Below are 21,545 nucleotides of genomic sequence, written 5' to 3' on the forward strand. Positions count from 1 at the left end.
GTAAATGTGGGTGCTTTGTGTTGGCAGTTTGAGGGACATTTGCTGTCTTTTCCTTCCCCCCCCCACCCTTCTGCCTGACAGGTGCCGGGAGATTCTGGGCATCTTTCAGCACTTTATCAGACCTGCAGGCTTCAATGCGCCGTCCCCACATTATGGTTGAGGCAGGGAGCGCTTGACTGACAGGCCTTGGCCTCAGTGGTCCCTGGGGGGGGGGGGGGGCAGGGGGATTTGTGATGGCTGCACTGACTTGTACTTCTCTTACAATTTTCTCCAGGCAGGTTTCATACTGTCAGGCTTAGAGAAAGCTCTCTCTGCATAATTCATTAGATCGCCTCTTTCTTTTTTTTTCAGTCTCGGCTGCTGTGTGGCAGCCACTATAGCCCCGTTTGTTTAAGAAGAAAGACTAATGGAACTTGTCAAAATATGTTAACGCACATCTATTGTTCGTGGCAACAGTTTGGAAACAACTTAGCGTTCTGTATCGCAGGTTATTCAGCACATACGGCGCAGGAATAATGATCAGAACCAGGTTATTCCAAAGGGTTATGATGAACAAAACAGCTCATAACACTTGTCGCTTTTAATTTATGAGCAGTTTTGGCATAAAAATGGATGAATTAATGTCATATCAATAAACACCGTTGGCTATAAACCTGTAATCTGACAGAGGATCCAGTTGCCTCTGCACACAGCAGTGTTTTGCAGCCAATTACTTGAGGACTGTCTTCATATGACACATACACAGGCCTTGAAACGTGTCTTCTGTCTGTGGGCACGATGTAGCCGGCATTTACTTCTTGGAATAGACGCTATGGAAAATAAATGACGCGTGTGATGCTGCGTGACGTTCCTCTTCGCAGAAAATGACTAAACAAGTCCTCGAACACATACTGTGGTTTGTTCACAGTGAAGCCGGAGGACAACGTTCTGTCACTGTAGCTGTAAATAAAAGAACTGCAACTGTATGTGATAGCGACGCCAATATACCAGAATGTTACCAAAACAGCAGAAACACAGCGTGTTGACACTGGTGCTGTCGTCAAATACTGTTTTTTTTGTGTGTGTTTTTGGTTTTATCAAATTGAAAGTTTAATTCAGTTTTATTTGTTTGATGTAACTGTGTAATGAAAACCTGTTTTACCAATTTTAATTGTGTACATTTTTCAATATCAACTTATGACGACGATTAAAAACTGAACTTCGGATTTAGATTGTAGTTTTATCTAATCTTAACTCTTATAAAGTCTATTATTGTCCCGGTACTTTTGATGTGTTTTGAAAACGTTGTATTTTTTTTAATAACAAGTCATTATTATTACCACTGAGTTGTTTCCATTTGGGTCATAATGTAGCTATAGCAACCACCTAAACCTTTTTATTTTGAGGTCTAGACCGTTCAGACCATCAGGAACCAACAGATTATTGGTTATTGACCAGAAAACAAGAGTAGGAGAATGTATTTTCAATACATAGAGTGGTCCTGTTGCACATATATGTGAGTTATGGAGGTCTACTTACATACATTAACTTGTTTTTATGGTCAAAAACCTCCTAGTTGCTGTAAACGAGCCGATAGAAATCTCTCCTTACTGACGCTCTCCTCAGCCGCGTTGTTTCAGAGTGAACTCTCACCCCCAGAAGACAGAGTGTGTTGTGATTGGCCAGCCAGCGTAGAGGCTTCCCAACTGTCTTGTGATTGGCCAGTAACCCGGAAGTGACATATTCAGCACACCTGCTCTCAGAAGCGCAGCTCCCCCCTCTGGAACGGTGGATGCACTGCTACTCATTATCAAAACATTGTTTTGACAGTGTTTAAAAATAGCTTGTTCACGACTCCCCGCCGCAGTCCCTTTTATGACTTTGACCCGGAGTCAGAAGACACTGTCGCTCGTGAAACACCTCCACAACGGACGTTATTCTTCTTCTGCGGTTCAATGTACGCAACCGGATGTGCCCGGACTAGTGCCCGGAGTAGTGCCCGGACTAGTGCCCGGACCAGGACGATCTGCTGTTCAGGAGAACTTCTGTTTACGTAACTATTACGGGATTTTCAGAGATCTCGCTGAGCCCGAGATTACAATAAACACAGCGTTCTCAGCAATGGCTGAACTGTTTGTTTTGAACCTTCACGGCTTCTTAAACAAGGTTATGACGCTGATACACACTAAAAAAACAGCGTTAATTGGTACTTCCGGTCTAGGTCCACTTTAATATTTCAAAAAGGTCACGTGGTAAGTGGGATAAGTGAAAAAGAGCTCTCACGTTAAATGAATGCAGTATTACAGTATTATAACATGCATTACCAACATTATGGCATTTATTGTGACAGTTTTTAGTTTTATCCTCATCTTTATCTGTTATGAAATACTTTCCTTGTACTGTTGATGTCTTTCAAACTACATGTTTTTGAAACTGGATTATTAATAGCCAGCGATTATTATTCTTACTTTATTACATTATTGCCAGACCAAAAGGTCATAATGCATCTACAAGCAAATGAACATTTGATTTTGGAAAGAAAGTTAAAGGAAAGTGAAAACAACATGCGCCAGATGACGTGTCACACTCTATACTATTCTGATGCAAAACGGTCCGGTTCTTACAGTTTTCCTCCTTGTCTATAAATATTAAAGTGCTTTCACATAATGCATGTTGAATGCAAACAACGTGTCGTTTGACTTTTACCTTCGTGTCCCTTGCAGCTCAGTGAAGAGGAGTAAAGCTTTGGGCTCAAAGCACCAGATGTTGTCGTAACCTCATGCACCACAGCAGTAATCTCACAGTGATCCGACTGCACATTCCCTTCAATACAGACAAATACACCTAAGGTCTGACAGGTCGTGAAATATTTCAGACTCTTAAAATCCCCCCCCCCGTACTTACCTTTTAAAACCACACTGGATCTGATCCAGATCTGTGTTAGTCCAGGTTCAGAGGCGAGGTCATGATACTAGATCTGAGACTGCACATTAGCCCATTAGGAACAAACACATGTAGTTTATCTTCTCGTGCATAAGTCTGTGATATATATCTGAGGGTTTATACTCAAACCTTTTGTATTTTACAGCCACTGACTGTTAGCTCAATATTTCATAATTATGGCTTTACACAGTGACACGTAGACACAAGAATGACCTTTGCCGTTCCACGTGATAAAGCTGTACAGTGAAGTCCGCGATTTTTCATTTCGAAAGACATTTTGAAATGTGTAACACAAACAAACGTTCTTTCACTGAGGCCGAGTCTCTGATAATGCACTCGTGATTTAAGAATCTTCGTTTTCTACATAGGGGGATACTTTATCACATTTGATGGAATGTTTGGAATTTGAGAAGTGACAGATGGAATTTAAAAAAAAAAGATCATATCGGAGAAAAACACAGTGATATTTGAGAAGTGAAATAAAGTTTATATGATTAACAGAAAGTGTGCAAGAATTATTTAAACAAAATTAGGCATGAGCATAAGTTTAGGCACACCACAAAAGAAACATTTTGTGCATCCTCCTTTTGCAGAAATAACAGCCTCTAAACCAGGGGTTCTCAAAGTTTTGATACGTGAGGGCCAATTTAGGAACCCAACATTGGACTGAGGGCCGCCAAAGGAAAAAAAAAAAAAAACGAATCCCATTTGTAATCATTTTAATGACCAGATTTCAGTTCTACAGTTTAGCGTTAACTAATATAAGCGTCAAAATAATGTAATTTAAGCATTAATATAATAACGCTTTATAATTTACTGGGTAATTACCCAGTTTTTTGGCTATTTTTCTTACCTTATAATTACAGGTTAATACCAAGTAACACATTTCTGTTACCATATATTAACTGGGTAAATAGCTAGTAATTGGGGGCTGTAGCTACCTGCTTATTACCAGCTTATAACACAATAATACACTAAAATTCACCATATAGAAACCAGGTAAATACCCAGTATTTTTGTTTACACTTATTGGTCTGTATCCAGTAATGTCCAATAAACATTTAACAAGCTTAGTAGCTCCTGGATTAAAACTATCAACTGTAATTCATTGCGGGCCACCAGAAATGTTACTGTGGGCCGCCATTGGCCCCCAGGCCGCACTTTGAGAACCAATGCTCTAAACGCTTCCTATAGCTTCCAATTAGAGTCTGGATTCTGGCGGAAGGTATTGGGTTCAGTCAGGGACAGTCCGCTTTAAATCACACCACAAATGTTCAATAATATTCAGCATCTGGGGACTGAGATGGTCATTCCGGAACGTTGTATTTGTTCCTCTGCATGAATGCCTTAGTAGATTTTGAGCAGTGTTTAGGGTCGTTGTCTTGTTGAAAGATCCAGCCGCGGCACAACTTTACCTTTGTCACTGATTCCTGGACATTGTTCTCCAGAATCTGCTGATATTGAGTGGAATCCGTTGCGACCCTCAACTTTAAGAAGATTCCCAGTCCCTGCACTGGCCACACAGCCCCACAGCATGATGGAACCACCACCAAATGTTACTGTTTTTCTTGGAATGCTGTTCTTTTTCTGTCATGCATAACTCCCCTTGTTTTGCCCAAATAACTCTATTTTAGTTTCATCAGTCCACAGCACATTATTACAAAACGTAGCTGGCTTGTCCAAATGTGCTTTAGCATAACTCATGCGACTCTGTTTGTGTCGGGTGCAGAGAAAAGGCTTTTTCTGCATTACTCTTCCATACAGCATCTCCTTGTGTAAAGTGCGCTGAATAGTTGAACGATGCACAGTGACACCATCTGCAAGCAAGATGATGTTGTAGGTCTTTGGAGCTGGTCTGTGGGTTGACTGAAGATTCCTGTCTGCTTGAAGACCAAAGATGGAACAGATCTAGGAGAAGTACGGGACTTCAAGTACTTGGGATCACACAAGGAGAGCACTGCCAAGGATATCACTGCCCAGAAGGCGGCAGTGTGGAGGGCCTGCCACAAGCTTGACAACATCTGGAAATCAGACCTCACAGCTAGGCTTAAAGTGCGCCTCTTCACCTCAACCGTGGAGTCAGTGTTGCTATATGGATATGAGACATGGACCGTCACTCCCAAGTTGGAGAAACAACTAGACGGATGTTACACAAGAATGCTACGGCGGGTCCAAAACATCAAAGGGGATAGGCATTGTACGAACAAAGAGCTTTATGCCGGACTCCCGAGGATATCCCAAAAAGTGAGAAACAGGCGACTCAGGTTTGCTGGGCACTGCTTCAGGAACAGCAAGGAAGTGGTGTCCAGTCTGGTGCTCTGGGTACCCCTGCACAGGAAGAGAAAGCCAGGAAGGCAGCCTCTCACCTACATGGATGTACTACAGAAGGACACAGGCATACCCTCTGAGTCTCTGGAGAGGGCAATGGAAGACAGGCGTTTCTGGGCTGGCAGAGTGGTTCGAGTGGCGGAGGATGACTGGCACTCGACCAAATAGAAAGATATAGTGGGTTGACTGTGACTGTTCTCACCATCCTTCACCTCTGCTTATCTGAGATTTTTCTTGGTCTGCCACTTCAGGCCTTAACTAGAACTGTGCCTGTGCTCTTCCAATTCCTCACAATGTTCCTCACAGTTGAAACCGAGAGCTTAAATCTCTGAGATAGCTTTCTGTATCCTTCCCCTAAACCATGATGTTGAACAATCATTGTTTTCAGGTCATTGAGAGTTGTTTTGAGGCTCCCATGTTGCCACTCTTCAGAGAAGATGCAAAGAGGAGAAACGCTTACAATTGGCCTCCTTAAATACCCTTTCTCATGATTGGATTCACCTGTGTATGGAGGTCAAGGGTCACTGAGGTTACCAAACCAATTTTGAGTTCCAAGAATTAGTGCTAAAGGTATTGAAATCAATAAAATGCCTGATTTTTGTTGAAATAATTATTGCACACTTTCTTTAAATCATATAAACTTTATTTCACTTTTCAAATATCCCTGTGTTTGTCTCCTATATGATATATTTAACTGAAATTTCTTATCCAAACAACTAAAGATTTTTAAAGGAAAATCATGAAAATTTACAGGGGTGCCCAAACGGTATATAAACATAACATTTAGACTCTAACAAAGCTGCAGCAGGATTACCGCAGCATAGCGAATGTTAATGTTTGGTATATAAAATGTCCGAAAATTCAGAAAAATTATGATGTTCACAAATGTAGTATTAAGATCATCAAAGTAGTCGATTTAGTAATTGATCAATGTTCAATTGATCGCCGAGTTTGATTATATTCCTCAGTATTACCTACATACATTTATTTTCAGTGGTTGATTTTTTGTTCCCTTGTACACTCTCTTTTGCAGGGCGGCACTTCACTGAAACCTGCAATTATTCCTAATCCTCGTATTTACTGGGATTAGGGATAATGGGACACATTCCAGTTATTCCTGTGTCATTTAATGAGCTATCTTTGAAAACATTTAATCCACTTTGAAACATTTACATTGGGCGTGCTGGTTAATCAGGCTCATTATTACCATGGAAAGTTAAGCTCTTTCAAACCTTAAATGAAAGCAATTAAAAGGACTTTAATGCCTCAAATACTTAGGCGGCACTTTTGTCACCAGTCCTTGTTTTGTGAGGCAGAAAGATTTGTTTACAACGGACCCATCACTTCAATGAGCAGCTCTTACAACGAAGCCTATCATGACATTGATTGTTCGTTTTTTTTTATTCAGATTTGTTTATTTAAACGTCAAAGATAATCCACTCGACCATGCACGAAATTGTTATTTTCCACCAAAATATAGCCGCTCATGTATTACAGGAATGTGTCCACCTGTTTAAGTAGCTGGTTTATTCCGGAAACCCTAAAAGAAGTCCTACTGACAAGAGAAAGGCCTCTTCATAGAATGTAGAGAGCTGCCAGAGTGAGTGAAGAGTGCCACCTGCTGGCGATGGAGGACAAAGCTACCACAATACATGCCTGCCATATGGAAAAAGTAGATACGGTTGAATTCCTCTTTACTTTGTTCTTTATTACACATTAAATAGGAGTGGTGAGATTCATGGCAAAAAATAGACTCATTTTTTTTGAGATCAGATTACCACTCGACATCGCCCACAACAAGGTGTGTTGTAAAAGTGGTCATTCATTCACTTCCCTAGACCTGGACCCAGTCACACTGTCGTCACATACACAGAGCGGAGTGGAACTCCATTAAAGCAACATTCATCTAGACTCACACCAACAAAAATGAAGCAACAATTTACAAAATATGCACCTTTCAGTATCACAACTATACAAAGGTTGTTAAAATACAATCCAGGTAAAAATGATACATTTCAGAAATCAGCTGTTGGCACGCAATAAAGGAAGAGGAACAAATCAAACATTTCAGTAAAACTACTTTTGAAACAGTATTGTTAACAAGAGGGTTCCTTAATTAAAAAAAAATGTATTAACAGTTATCTACTTCATGAAAAAAGAGGTAATAATAATGATAATAAACTGGGTCAAAACTCAATTCCGAAAAGCAAAAATGTATCATGTCTGGATTTTCTGTGTCAACACCATCACTCTTCTAAAAACGGCAACACTTTATTTATTTCATGAGCATACACACACAAGACAAAGTAAATGTTGTCTGGGCTCCTTCTACCATCTAAACGTAGCACCTACTGCAAACAATAAAAAGGCAATTAAAAGTCCCCCAGGGAACGGTTTGGAGATACGACGGGAAAGGTGAAACATGGGTTGACCCGGGAAAGAAACAAGGACTTTTTTTTTTTTATATAATACATTTGGACAATTTCCTCTAAAAAAAACCAATTTCATGGCAATTACTGCCTCATTTAGAAGCATCGGTTCCCGTTTCAACACCGTGAGCTTTGAGAGGGAGAACATCGTTCTGCTCCACTTCTGTTGAAAGGCAGGCCATGGAAATATTTAACACTTTGGGAGATTCATCACAAAAAAAGGGGGAAAGAAGAAAAAAAAAAAAAACATAGGGAAGAATTTGAACTCCCTCTGTGACACCACCAACAGAAACATTCCTGAACGCTCGTTTCCTCTCTGGCCAGCTACTGGAGAACCAACACATCCAAGACATTTCGCATTTACCTCAAAAACACTGTTTAAACACGAGGTCGACGAGACAACTCCTCTTTTTTTTTTTTAAATCAATTAGTTTAAGTTACAAACTTGTAGCACAAACCTGCAAAAAAATGATTATTGTCATTGATTGAATGAATCTGAACTATCCTGCAGTCAAGAACGCAGGACGCACAGAACCATGAAGGTGAGACGAGCCGTTCGACATCACCTTGTGACGTGGCATCAGTCCCTGGAACATAAAAATGACTCCGACCACAAAATGAGTAAAAAAATCCAGACCATCGGGAAACCTCTCGTTTTATCGACCAGGGCGACGGCCGATTTCTCTCTCTCTCTCTCATGCAAAAGCAAATCACAAACGACTGGGTGTAAACCTGACACGCTAAGACTTGGGTCCAAGTTCCTCGTTGCAGGCTCTGCTAAATGTATCCACCAAAAAAAGGCAGTTTTTTGCAATACCCGTGTTATGTAGGACACATGCATGCAAAAAAAAAAAGAAAAAAGAAATTCTCATATAGGCAAAGAAATCACTCCCCACACAGTACAAAGCATTGACAATTTGTAAATTAATTAATAGATAATTAGGGTGTTAAAACATCCGGGAGAAGAAAATGAGTTTGCATGCATACTTATATCAGTGACGTAACTAAAATGGGGATATTAGAAATCTTGGTCCTTTTTCCTCATGTCGCTTTTGTCTATGAGAATCAGGATGGAAATTCTTTCTTTGGCATCCCGTACTTAAAAAGATAGTTACATGACGTTTGCAGGTCATGCCCTTTTAAGCAAAGGAGTTAAAAAAAAACATAATCAAAAATTGTTAATCATGAATAATTTGACAAAAGTGAGCTACTGTGACGCAGTTTCGCTCACAGCTCTACAGTTTTATATATAAAAAAAAAAAGGATCCAAATCAACATCATAATCCTATAAAAAATCAAACAGGCTGGACCAAAACGTGAGGGCAGCTGGCACTGAACTGAGAATAAAGCTTATTGGTGACAAAGTAGCAAATAAAAATTAAAAAAAAGGCAGAAAAAAAAAATATCAGGTCAGGTTTAGTATTAAGCTTTGTGGGTATAGAGGGTATTGAGAAAGAGCTAATAATTTAGTGTAATGTACAAAATGTATTACTTTAACTGTTCAACATAGGTTCTTTTCTTTCTTTTCTTTTTTTTTAGGTCTATCTTGAAAAGGGGGGTGATTATTCACATGAGTGTACACTTTGTCTTGCTCTTCTTTTTCTTCTTTTTGCCCTCCTTGCTCATCTTCTCCTTATGCTTCCGGATTTCTCTCACTAATGTGTAAAAGGCATCGTCAACACCCTGGAGGGGAAAAAAACGAATGAAGAAAAACAGTGTTAGAGTTACATTGTACAAAGCAGCGTGAAACATTTAGAGCCTGTAAACTTTGTAAGGATTGAAGTGGATGTTTGATTCTGTGCCTGCTAAATTTAAAGGGTCATTTCCATTTATTAAACAATCAGTATTGAGACGTTTAGGGTTTTTTTGAGTCATTTTTAAATTAAAATCACAATTTAAAACACCACAACTAAATCCCAAAGGTTTCATTTGTGGATAAATATATTGGAGGCATCATATGTGACCAGAGTTTATACTCAATTGTCAAAGGTTTCAGATACGGTTGATCGACTTGAGGAAACTATAGAATTGTGATTTCTGTGACAGATATTTGATTTATGGTATAATTTTACCGTTTTATGTAGATTTAAAAAATACTTATGACACTATACCATGAAAATGGTGTACTAACTTTGTATTTAACAGAACTTTCTTGATAGCCGAGTAATCGTTCGGTAAGAAAGTGTTAAATGTTCTTGTTTTGTCTACAAACCCAAAATGATTCAATGTGAAATATTTATTTTCATCATATGAAGCAAAGAAACCAGGAAATATTCACTTTTAAGAGTCTGAAATAACAAAAACACTCAAACCTCAATTATAAAATCAGCTGAAGATTCATTGGTAATCAATCACTGCAGCCCTATTAATAACAATTAGTTATAAATACTGTCCAAAGTGTATGTATTACACAACTGACATACAACAATTAGGTGGATAACTACACGATATGTATGGCTGCAACAATTATTCCATTAAATCGAGTATTAAGCACTTACCAAATATAATGAATTTATCGGTTTGAGTGCGTTTCAATAATTAAAATAAGCTTTTACGATTTGTCAGCTCCTTCGATATGAATATTTTCTGGATTATTTGCTCCATATAACAAAGAAATCAACAAAACTGAATTTTTTTTGTTTGTGGACAAAACGTGGACTTTTACAGCGATTTTGATTTAAAAACAATTCATCATTAAGCCACAGAGTCGGTGATCGTTATCCATATCTTTTAAATTCTTATTTAATTCTTTTATTCATAGCGGTCAATGTTTGTTTGTGAACGAGTGAAAGATGTCTTACGTTACAGTATTTTTTTTTTTTTTAATCGCAGTACTAGATGGTCACAACTAGATGGTTTTTTTTCTCGAATTGTCACATGTGCTCAAAACTGGTTGTGTTAATAAAGTGATGTGTGGCAGTGTAAAACTCTCTTTTTGTTTTACATGAACGTAACGGCATAGTAACAGTGTCCCCATTGACGACTTAACAAACAGTAGCTGCAGTTACACGAGCCAGTTTCTTTCCTCCAGAATGTAATTCGCCCCAAGTTACTCCCATTACGTCTTTGAATGACTGCTAAATAAAATGAGGGAACACGTCGTCCCGTTTATCTTTCCAACAGTCTGTGTGCCAGCACTAGCAAACTGTTAAAAACAAATAAATATGGACCTGCATCAAGCACTTGGCAACAATACTGGTTTGTATTGAGGCAACATTTTCATGAAATTATTCCACGATCCACAGTTATTGAACAGAAGGCGAGCGTTCTGTTTAGAAACTGAAATCTAATAAACGTTAAATTGTTCAGAGATGGTTCTCCTGGGGAAGATGCACCACTCGCAAAAATCCTAGAAGACTCTTATAAGGGATGCATCATCCTCAGGGAAGAAACAGCTTTGATTTTAGCAGAATAGGTTAAAGTATAATATTCTGGGAACGAGGCGAAACAGAGGCTACATCCATTCTACTACCTTTCTAATTTAAAGTTGTCCACATAAGCCCGATATTTTAAAGCACTAAAACACGGAATTTGTTTGGAAATTCTGTGTGGTCCGTTATCATTTGAAAACTCTGGGGTAGCTTTTCAGAAACACTGACACAGTTTCCTGCATTCACTTCCTAAAGCCCAATTTATACTCCTGCGTAAAGTGCTCTGCGTAGGTTCCGCAGAGACTCTGCGTCGACGTAGAGCCTGTCGTAGAGCCTCTACGTCGTCTCCGACTGCACAAAATATTTTTTAAGTGTCCGTCACTCCGTCAAGGGACAACGGCGACGGCAAGAGCCGCGATTGGTCCTCAGGACAGGCCGAGCGGAGCTGCTCTGTGCCGGCTCACAGTGCGCACCGAGCGTCCACAGCGGCGGAGCTGATCACCGCCGAGAACGTCGCTGCCAGACTATAAATACGTCATATCTTAACACACACAGCACATGTTCTTCAGGTTTACAACTTCAGGTTTACACTGGTGTGTACATTCAACATATTATATCATCAATATATGTTTTTAGTCTGGACAAAGTTTATTTCTCATAATGGGCAGATTGTGTTTTTATCATCTATATACACACACACACACGTCTAAAAACTGGTTTTAAATGAAAGCATTGTAGAATGGATGTAGCCAGAGCTGATGCTAGTATTCAAACCCAAAATCAATTTATTGCATACTTCGATTTATTGCTGAGCCAGATTACTTATGAATAAATCCGTTCCATTTAAATGCAGCCAGTGTCTGTTGAGGCCAAAACGTAAAACGCTAGAACAGTTTGGATAGTGTAAAAATGTGCTGAATCTGCAAAGAGCTGCAGACTGAAGAGACCGAGGTCACTTTAGGACAAAGAAAGCAAGACATTTAAGAAAAGAAGATTAAAGGGAACTGTATACACGAGAAAATACTGTCACCCACAATCAAAGACAAATGTTTACTTGCAAGTTTTTCATTTTTAGAACTGGATCATTCCATGTCAAATCAGAGAAGGTTATTGTAGCACCATCATGGTCGACTCTTTCCATATTATGAATGGATCCCAATGCCAGGGCCAGAAAATTATTTTCATCTATGTTTTGTTTTTTCATAGTAATGTCGTTTAACAGTTTGCCTCAATAAAGCCTCACCTGTGAAGCGTATTAACATCTGTGTTTCAGTATTATATTGTGACTAGTAGCCTAACCAAACATTGTAAGATGGAAGACGAGGTTTTCTAAATGTCTAAACAAATGAAAGACTGTATTTCATGACATGTATGTACTATGTTGACAGGGTCCTAGAGTAAGAAGTGAACTGTTCATACATGTAACTGTATTGAAAAACATGGTAAATGTTTTCATAGGCTATCTACTTATTTGATTATTTGTTGGACATCTATCCAAGTTAATGCCCTTTTCTATATTATTACAGCCCTGATAATGAGTCATTTTAAATTGTCAATATCATGTTGCACTTTTTCCCAAATATAGGGTTATAAGCAAAAATATTCAGTCATCCAGTCATACAGAACACACTCATCTTCCACCCTGAATGTTACTTTTGGGTAATTATTGAACTTGATCCATTGGATCATGATCCATTGGATCAAGGTGTTTTCTGTTAATTTGAAAAAAAGAATCTGTGAACATATGGAAATTGCTTTTCAGTGTTTTCGCCGATTTGACATGGAATGACCCATCATAACCTTCCAGACACATTTTAATTCTTGATTGGGTCCCAGATTCACCATAATCTTTTGTAATCACACATGCTGGCTCAACGGTCCAGTTTAACAGATTAGGATGCTTTCACACTGGTGGTTCAGTCGGAATTTGGGAGCAGTTGGTTAGAAAATTTAGAAGAGGTTTTTTTTTTTTGCATTTTCTGAGCCAACCTGCAGGCTCCAAGCCACTTTATGTGTGTGTGTGGTTTCAGTCATAACACAACTCTTTCCTCACAAGTGGTCATACCCATTCAATTTGTATTTTTGAAATTGAAAACAGATTGGTGGGGGGGGGTTTTTTTACCATCCAAGGAGTGACTGTTTTTAATTTTTTCATCTTAGTGAGGCTTATCATCTTGTTTAAAATCATGCTCACATGGCTCTGCCAGTGTGCCATCATTTCCACAAGGAAATGATGATAAACACTATTATGAAGAAAGAAGTGTTCAGACTTGATGTACATGAATCCAGTGTGAAAATAGTCTTTGACAATAATCAGCCATGATAAGTACACACACAAAAATTCATTAGCCATTTCATTAGCATCCATTGAGAGCCTCACAACAGCCCCAGCACAAACCAGCGCGTTAGTTTTGAGAACCCATGAAGCACCAGCTCCTGTTGCGTGTTTTTATCCCATTGCCTTCTCCACAATCCCAACAACTAACAACACAGACAGAGAAACAGAGCTGGTGGGAGCACGGCTGCATACACTTACCCCTTTCACATCACAACACACTTTTTAAGCTTGATACAGCGCGGAGTCTTTTCTTCCTTGCTGAGCTTATTGAGCCGGTACATCCTGATCTCCCGTACCAGAGTATAAAAGGCATCTTCCACTCTCTGCGGTTTGAGAAACAACTTCCCTCAGTGTTGATGAACACAGGGGGGGGGGGGACAAACTATATAGTTGTATGTGTTACACAGCCCACAGAAACAAAAGACGAGAAGAGACAGGTCTAATTGACGTGGATCAACCTGCAAAGTCTGTCCTCATACTCCACCCAAAATCATATTTGTGAAAATACCAAACACAAACCTCCTGTAGTCTTGAAAAGTGCTGTCAGTTGCCCTCTTGTGAGAGGCTTTGGTCAATAGAGGTAAGCTGGACTTAGATAGTTATATATTATAGTGGTTCTTTGATTAACTTATATTTGGTTAATACATTATTTCATTGAAAACACTGCATATAATTGTAATGTAGTGCAGACAAAAATATAGTTTGAAGAGAAATATTTTATCAGATGGAGAGTGGGAAAGGGAAATTCACTCAATTATTGCATACTGGCCAAAAAAAAAAAACACTCGGCACCCATCATCAGACATGAATTCTCAAAATCAGCATTGGCCATAGAAAAACCCATATTGGTCGACCTCTAATACACACCTTCTCAGGTGGAATCACTGAAAACTACCAAATAATATGCATCACTGGAAAAAAAAATAGTAATAGTAATAATAATAAATAAATAAATAAATAGTGACCTGGAGTGTACAATTGTAACATTTCAAGGCATAAAGCATGAATCTGCAACTAAATTCTAACAAATAATGAAAACTGGAAATGGAACCAACTCAACTGAAACTACTTAACTCTCACTGAACTAAAAGGTTTATTAAACAGTCACATTCCAAGTCTACAGTGAGTGAGTGTGGCTAAAAAGATTAGAGAAGAGTATCATTGTCCAGCATCATAAAAAGGAGAAGTGCATGCATGTTATACACAAGAGATGGTCAGAGTTAACTCGCTGTGAGACAGCTTTAAATGCAAGAGACCGTTGGCAGCCTGTAACAGCAGCAGAAATGAATCAGCGTGTCATCACCAGAAGGAGCGGTTGATTTACCCCAGGTCAGAGAGATCAGGGAAGGATGGGTTTACAGATCACCACATCAGCTAGCCAATCACTCACCTCAGGCCATGCTCACAAAATAACCATTTGATCCACCTATGCCACTGCTAATCTTCCAACACCCAGTTACAGTAACCAGTAAAGCAGCAGAATCATTAAGCCCTCTCAGTAATCAGACAGTTTGTCCTTTCATGCAGACTCCCTGACACACATTTGGCTGATTTGCTTATTATTTATAATGCAGGATACTTTCCAGATGGGACCCAACGATGATGTAATTTCACATATCCATGACAAAATAGCATGCAATGATTACCTTATTACCCATAAATAAAAAGTTTAATTAACCAAAGAGGATTTAATGATGCACAGCACATTGCCCCGACACATTTCCAAGCGACATCATTATACAAATAAAAAAGACCCGCAGAGCCACTGAATGTGACATTAATCAACAGCACCACATGGCTCAAGACAAACCATTCTTGTGATCCCAGAACCAATCAAGCCTTTGCAAGGACTCTTGTCAAAATTACTTCAAGATCAACGGTCTGGGAAAATAAAACTTGATTTTCAAAGCAAATTCACAGAGGGGCTGCTGTGTCCATTAAGCAAACAACCCCGAGACCACATGCAACTTCTCACCATTAACATGCTCTACAAACCTGCAGTGAAATACTACATCAGTTAAGTCACAGACAGAGTTTGAGTCTTGATGTCGTAGCCATCTCTGCCCGGATTCTCACCTGTCTGGTTTTGGCTGAGGTCTCGATAAAGGGAATTCCGTAGCTGCGTGCCAAGTCCTGAGCCTGCTTGGTGTCCACTGTCCGGGACGGGAGGTCACACTTGTTCCCCACCAGCACCATGGGGACATCCTCAGAGTCCTTCACCCGCTTAATCTGTTCTCTGCAATAGAGTTCAAAGAAACAAGAATTGAGTCAAAAAGGGGGGAATTGGCCTCTTACTTTTTACTTTGCCCCGTGTTTATTGAACAATTTGCAGAGCACCTTGAAGACCGATTGTATGATCCACCTGGAAACTTGTGTGATAGAAAATTGTTGATGTTTTAATTAAACCTGTTCTGTTCTCCCCTTGTGCACATTGGGACTGAGTACAGTGTGTAGTTTCTTAACTGCACAAAATGTAGGTATAAGCCAATTAACATCTGCAGTCATTTTACAACACTGTGAATTAGCAAGATATGGATGGATGGATGGACTAAAGGCTTTAATAAATCTCATCACTGCTTTGAAGAAAATGTTTTAATGGTTTCTCAGTGGACAGTGGTGAGCTGTGAATGTGGGAAACGGGGAAAATCGTTAGAGAAAAGAGTAATGAGCTGAAAAAAGCTCCTAACCAAACCACATTACACCATCAGCACCTGACACCCTTAAGCTACTAATACGCTCTGAAATGTTATCCCCTTTTAGCTCAAATTAAAATGCTGCATTCACACCGCATGTAAAGCCTAATATCCTTTGGCATCATGGCTCACCTATAGTGGTGAATGTCCTCAAAGGACTTGGTGTTATTGATGGCAAAGACACAGAGGAAACCCTCCCCTGTCCTCATGTACTGGTCTCTCATGGCGCTGTACTCCTCCTGACCTGCAGTGTCCAGGATGTCCAACAGACACGTCTCTCCATCAATCACTACCTGCTTTCTGTAGGAGTCCTGGAAGAACAGGAAAAGACATTATGAGTGATTGTGTTGTTAAATGGATTTAAATGTTATCTTCTCTGTAACTTCACCAATAGATGTTGCTAAACCCTACACACTGTACCTTTAACACAATAAAATGACTAAGAGAAGAATGATGCACCTGCAACTTAAAGTGATAGTTCGGAATTTTGGACATAAGACCTATTTTCCAACTCAGCCGGTGTGATGGAGACGTCTGGAGACGTTTTCAAGAAATGTAATTGTTCTTCTAGTTGCAGAGTTCGCTGATGCTATGGCTAGCGCAAGTCAATGATACAAGTTAGCATGGCATTAAAAACACTCATACCTACTCCACAGTGCACCCGAGGCAAATCGATTGTAACGGTAGATTATCGATGTACATATCGGTGTTGATAGAATGTTTGAAATAAAACCAACCTTGCAATTTGAAGGATTTGTCTCAGCAGCGGCAGCAGCACGTCATACTTCAGGCAGCGGCGGACTGATTCCACTGCCGGAAGTATAGTGCTGAGAAAGTAGTCCCTCAAAAATCGTTAGATAGTTTTGTTTCAAATATTATTCTATCAACACAGATATGTACGTCGATAGTCTGCCGTTACAATCGATTTGCCTCGGGTGCACTGTGGAGTCGGTATGAGTGTTTTTAATGCCATGCTAACATGTATCATTGACTTGCGCTAGCCATAGCATCAGCGAACTCGGCAACTAGAAGAACTGAATGAAATTTCTTGAAAACGTCTCCAGACGTCTCCATCACACCGGCTGAGCTGGAAAATAGGTCTTATGTTCAAAACTCCGAACTATCCCTTTAACGGACGGGCAGAGGCATATTTCCTTAAAATACTCTTTTTTTATATACATTACATAGTTACAAGGAGTGTCACCTATTTTTATGATATGGTTTTGTGTGAAAACAGCAAAGGACTACATTTGATTACTGCTTCACTCTAGCTCTAGTAGGGCACTCAATTTTCCAGCAGGCCTCAAATTATAATGAGGCCCCCATTTCCACTCCAGTGTTTCATCACACTGATGGCCGCACTCAATCCAATTCAACACAAATAATTGCCGTGTGATCCGGCGAGCAGCCAGTGTTTCAGACGTTATCTTGTATTCAAATAATCTCTGGTGGAGCTATAACCTGCAACAGCACATCAATAATTGATTGCTGTCCTAATGACACTATTCATTCAGTGTAGTCTACCCCCCCGAGAAAGAAGGCAGGCAGACGTGCATGAAAATGTATTAAAAACCTGTTTGTTTCTTTATACGCCTGAAACCAGATGCACCTCCTGTTATTATGTTTTTTTTTGTACTTCCTGTTCCGTCTGCACTATACCAAAATACTATAAAACCATTGGAAAACAAATGGACAAGTGCATAAACATTAACACATCATACAGTATGTACGCATACATGCAAAGAAATTATTTACCTCAATGGTGGGGTCATATTCATCTACAAAGTGATTCTGAATGAGTTGAATGGTAAGGGCGCTCTTGCCAACACCACCAGCTCCCACCACAACCAGCTTATATTCTGTCATGATTTACCTGCAGGACCAAAAAAAGAACATTACAGCAAAATATAGAGATGTCCACACACAGGCAGTGAACACAATTGAATCTGGGGCACACTTCAAAAGCCTTTAAAAAGAAGATTAAGATAATTAGTGTGTGGATGATACAAACATTATTAAAACTGAGTTACTGCTAGAAATATTAGCCAGCACTGTGCACGTCAATTCATTTATGTCCAATAAGCTGGGTTCGGAAGCCTACAACCTCAGGATTAGTGAAGAGAAAATAGTGGCATCATTTAGACACATCAAATCTTATCACACTGCTGATAAAAAATTTAATTTCATAGCAACATCAACATGTCGATGCTGCTTATAATTCAAAAGAAGGCCTGTTTTAGAAGCTTGCAGAAAGAAAACTACAATATAACCACAAACAAACTGATGGTTAATCAACCAATGTTGTTCATGAAAACAGCTTTCGAGAGTAAAATAACAGACTTCGTATTAAAAACAATGGTAATTATGAATACTGTGCAAAAGCAGCAACACAGTCGGTGTCATTTTCTGAATAAAACTCAACGCAAAACAGGAACTGGCCTCCGGCAGAAATCTGTCATTACATTCAGGCTCAAAAACTGTCAAGTAACTGGGAGGCTCTCCCTGCCGTCTGACTGCTTTGTAAAGCAGTGTCCATCATTAGCAGCAGCTGGCCTTTTAAGAAGTTACAGTTCAAACTGATCACAGCACTGCACAGCCTGCAGTCAGGGAGGAGTTCTGCTTAACATTGTTGCTTTGTTTAGACAAACAAAAAGGAGAATGCGGTTTGATAGGTATAGGGCTAACAATGGTAAACTTTTCCAACACTTGTCAGTTTCCTCAATACTTTAAAATCTAAACATTACATCCAAAAAATGTCTGACATACGTATCACAGAGTTGTTGATCTTGTCCATTCAGAAGCAGCCTTATCTCTACCCCAGTAGATAAGACGACTCACAAATGCCACACAAATTCAAGTATCACTTGAAAGTTGTCAGCCTCATACCTGTCATGCCTGTAAATGATGACACTTTATCTTGTGAAGCAGTGAAAGTGCATTTTAAAAGACCTGGATGTAAAGATTGCAACTATCTAAATAAATTATAATACATTTCTAAATTAATCAACAACTATTTTAATAAATGGATTAAAAATATTATTTCAGCTTCTTAAATATGAATATGTTGTGATTTCTTTGCCCCTTTATGACAGTAAACTGAATAGTTTTGGTTTTGGTTAATGAACAAAAAAAAACAGAGGGCGTTGTCATTTTGGGGTTTGGGTAACAAACCCATTTTCACACTTTTTTTATGGATTAAAGCATTAATCATGAAATTAAATGGCATATTCTGGATTTTAAAAAATAAAAAAACAGTTGCAACCTAACGGGGCAGTGCATGTAGACTTGGTTGTAAGGTCTATTCAGGAGCAAAGTAAGAGTACACATTTGACCCTTGTTTATGTAGTAGTAGTAGAGTTAAAATCAATTTTTTCAGGTTTTGATGGTCACGTGTTCACAGGTAGTAGGGTGGTAAGGTTGTGATGACACTGCATTTCAATTATTTTTGAACAGTGCCAAGTCGTGGCTGTTTACCTTATTCTGACTGGCAGAGTGTTTCCCACATGTTAATTTGCTACACAAAGTGAAAACAAGGGTATGCCCAATGGTAAACCACATTTTTTACAAACAATTTATCAACACAAACATCTGGGAAACGGGACGTGCAAATGAGAGTTGACTTTGGCAGTTTGACACCTATGTGAATTAGCAAAGGTTGAAACGTCTCTCGCTGTATTTATTGATGAATTAAATTAGTTTTAAAATGTCTACTTTTCTTTTTTATGCATATTAGATTGTTATTGTGGCTTGCACATATTTAATGTTCAATAAGCGTGGGCAATGCACACTTTGAGACATTGCACATAACACCTATGAATGTTTAACTTCAGAAAGCTTATGTGTGTTATGGCAGTTTCTGTCCAAAACTGTAATATCTATTTTTTTTTTAACAGCCTTTGATTATCTGATATTCATCATAATAATTATCAATATTAATTGATTTTATGTCTTTACACATACATTTAATAACTATATTCCCACATTACACAAAAGCCAATTCTGAGAGGATGTGTATACATGTGCAGGTGTTCATAGGTTCATGAGCTTAGGTAAAATCATACAAGTAGGATTATTGTTAGTGGAAGCATTACAGTTGTCGTTTCTATTACTTATTAATCATTGTATGGGTTTTTCTTTCCGTATGCTGGCATTGTCCATTCAAATTAGAGTGCTTGTTATATCAATACAATAACAAATAAAATCTACTTCTGTGCGAGTTCGGGGGTTGCCAGATTAGTTGTAGTAAAACCTTCGAACTGTGTGCAATAACCACTACACTACTACTCTGCTGTTAGCTAGCTTAGCATTGGAGTTCACTCCTAGCGTACATAAAGTAAGGTAAACAGCATTCGCGAGGCTAAAATAATGCGGTTTACGGAGAAAAATGTGTTCAAACTACATTGTCTACACCATGTGTCCGGACAAAGTCGCAAATTATCCATTCAAACGGGAAGGTTAGAGATGTTGGAGCCGCCATTGATAAGCTAGCCCAAAGCTCTGCATTGCAGGGCCAGGCGTTAGCTTAACAATTGGGCGTAGTTTGCACTAACAGCTCTGACAAACGAATATTTACACCGGAACAATGTTTCCTAGTGGCTCAACTACAGCTCTCCACATTGAACCAAACATAAATGTGTTGCAATGTACCACGAAGGGACACATGTATGACTCTACGCCGCTTCACTTACCTTTTAGCGAGTGGAGTTCCGCGTCTGAAGTAGCGACCAAACAAGTCAAGCTGATAATCCCCTCGTCTCACAAGATCTCTGCATTTCCTACTTCACAGCCAAAACGCCTGCATCTACGTCGGTCTACCTCGTCACAGAAGCCAGTGGGAACATGCGAAAAAAAGTGGACAAATTAATCGATTGAACTTTCCATTTGATCCTGCGCCCGGGCCTAAGCAGCTGTGGTTGGCCTCCTTTACGCGAATATGGGCGGATACCGGGGCGCACTTTACCCAGAAATCATAGCTGGGGATTTCAACCGGTTTCAGAGGCTTATCACTCCTAGTTCACTCTGTTGCAATAATGAGAAAAGACTACGTTCTTTTGTCCTGTCTTTAAATACTGTTCATTTTATAGACGTGTTTGATTTATAAATGTACATGAATAGCCCGAATAACCCATATATGAGTTATTTTTAGCACTGAACATATTTAATTTAATCTCATCTGAAACCACGCAGTGATTCACATCCGAGCTTTTATGATCACACATAACGATTAGAACTATGTAGGTCACATGGAGTCCGTTTGAGGACGTCTCCTGCTGCTGCGGCACTCTGCTGTGGAGTCAACAAAACCTAGGGGGCGACTCCACTATTTAAAGGATCTAAATATAACTGGAATGCGCTGGAGGGACGTCATTCCCAGGCAAGGAAATGATTTGGCAATCCCCTGTCAGTTTTCCCAAGTGTTCGCGAGAAACCCTTCTGCGCGCTTTATGCGCATACGAGCAAATGC

At 39.3% G+C, this 21,545-nt stretch overlaps 1 protein-coding gene across 3 annotated transcripts; it reads right to left on the reverse strand.

The window, feature by feature from the left end:
* Positions 1-6,950: 6,950 nt before the first annotated feature.
* kras (v-Ki-ras2 Kirsten rat sarcoma viral oncogene homolog) lies at positions 6,951-21,003 on the reverse strand. 3 transcript variants are annotated; one of them, XM_083894201.1, is made up of 6 exons: positions 20,770-21,003; positions 17,837-17,954; positions 16,214-16,392; positions 15,465-15,624; positions 13,587-13,711; positions 9,350-9,362 (listed from the first exon to the last, which is right to left on the reverse strand). In XM_083894201.1, the coding sequence occupies exons 2-5, from the start codon at positions 17,945-17,947 to the stop codon at positions 13,592-13,594; spliced, it is 570 nt and encodes a 189-aa protein (XP_083750327.1). In that variant the 5' UTR covers positions 17,948-17,954; positions 20,770-21,003; the 3' UTR covers positions 9,350-9,362; positions 13,587-13,591. The 3 variants fall into 3 exon arrangements, with proteins under 3 accessions (XP_083750328.1, XP_083750329.1, XP_083750327.1); XM_083894202.1 differs by lacking the exon at positions 13,587-13,711 and having other exon boundaries at positions 6,951-9,362; XM_083894203.1 differs by lacking the exon at positions 13,587-13,711 and having other exon boundaries at positions 9,348-9,362; positions 15,384-15,624.
* Between the last annotated feature and the right edge of the window lie 542 nt (positions 21,004-21,545).

Source organism: Microchirus variegatus, assembly GCF_963457635.1.
Source record: "Microchirus variegatus genome assembly, chromosome: 8".
Taxonomy (NCBI): Eukaryota; Metazoa; Chordata; class Actinopteri; order Pleuronectiformes; family Soleidae; genus Microchirus; species Microchirus variegatus.

What these genes read in the sequence shown, in the direction of transcription:
- kras (XM_083894201.1), bottom strand. Translation starts at nt 17,947, where the DNA reads ATGACAGAATATAAGCTGGTTGTGGTGGGAGCTGGTGGTGTTGGCAAG. An exon ending in GAGGACATTCACCACTATAG is followed by an intron (nt 15,625 to 16,213) that starts GTGAGCCATGAT and finishes ACTCTATTGCAG; the next exon opens with AGAACAGATTAAGCGGGTGA. An exon ending in CCTCAGCCAAAACCAGACAG is followed by an intron (nt 13,712 to 15,464) that starts GTGAGAATCCGG and finishes CTCAAACCGCAG; the next exon opens with AGAGTGGAAGATGCCTTTTA.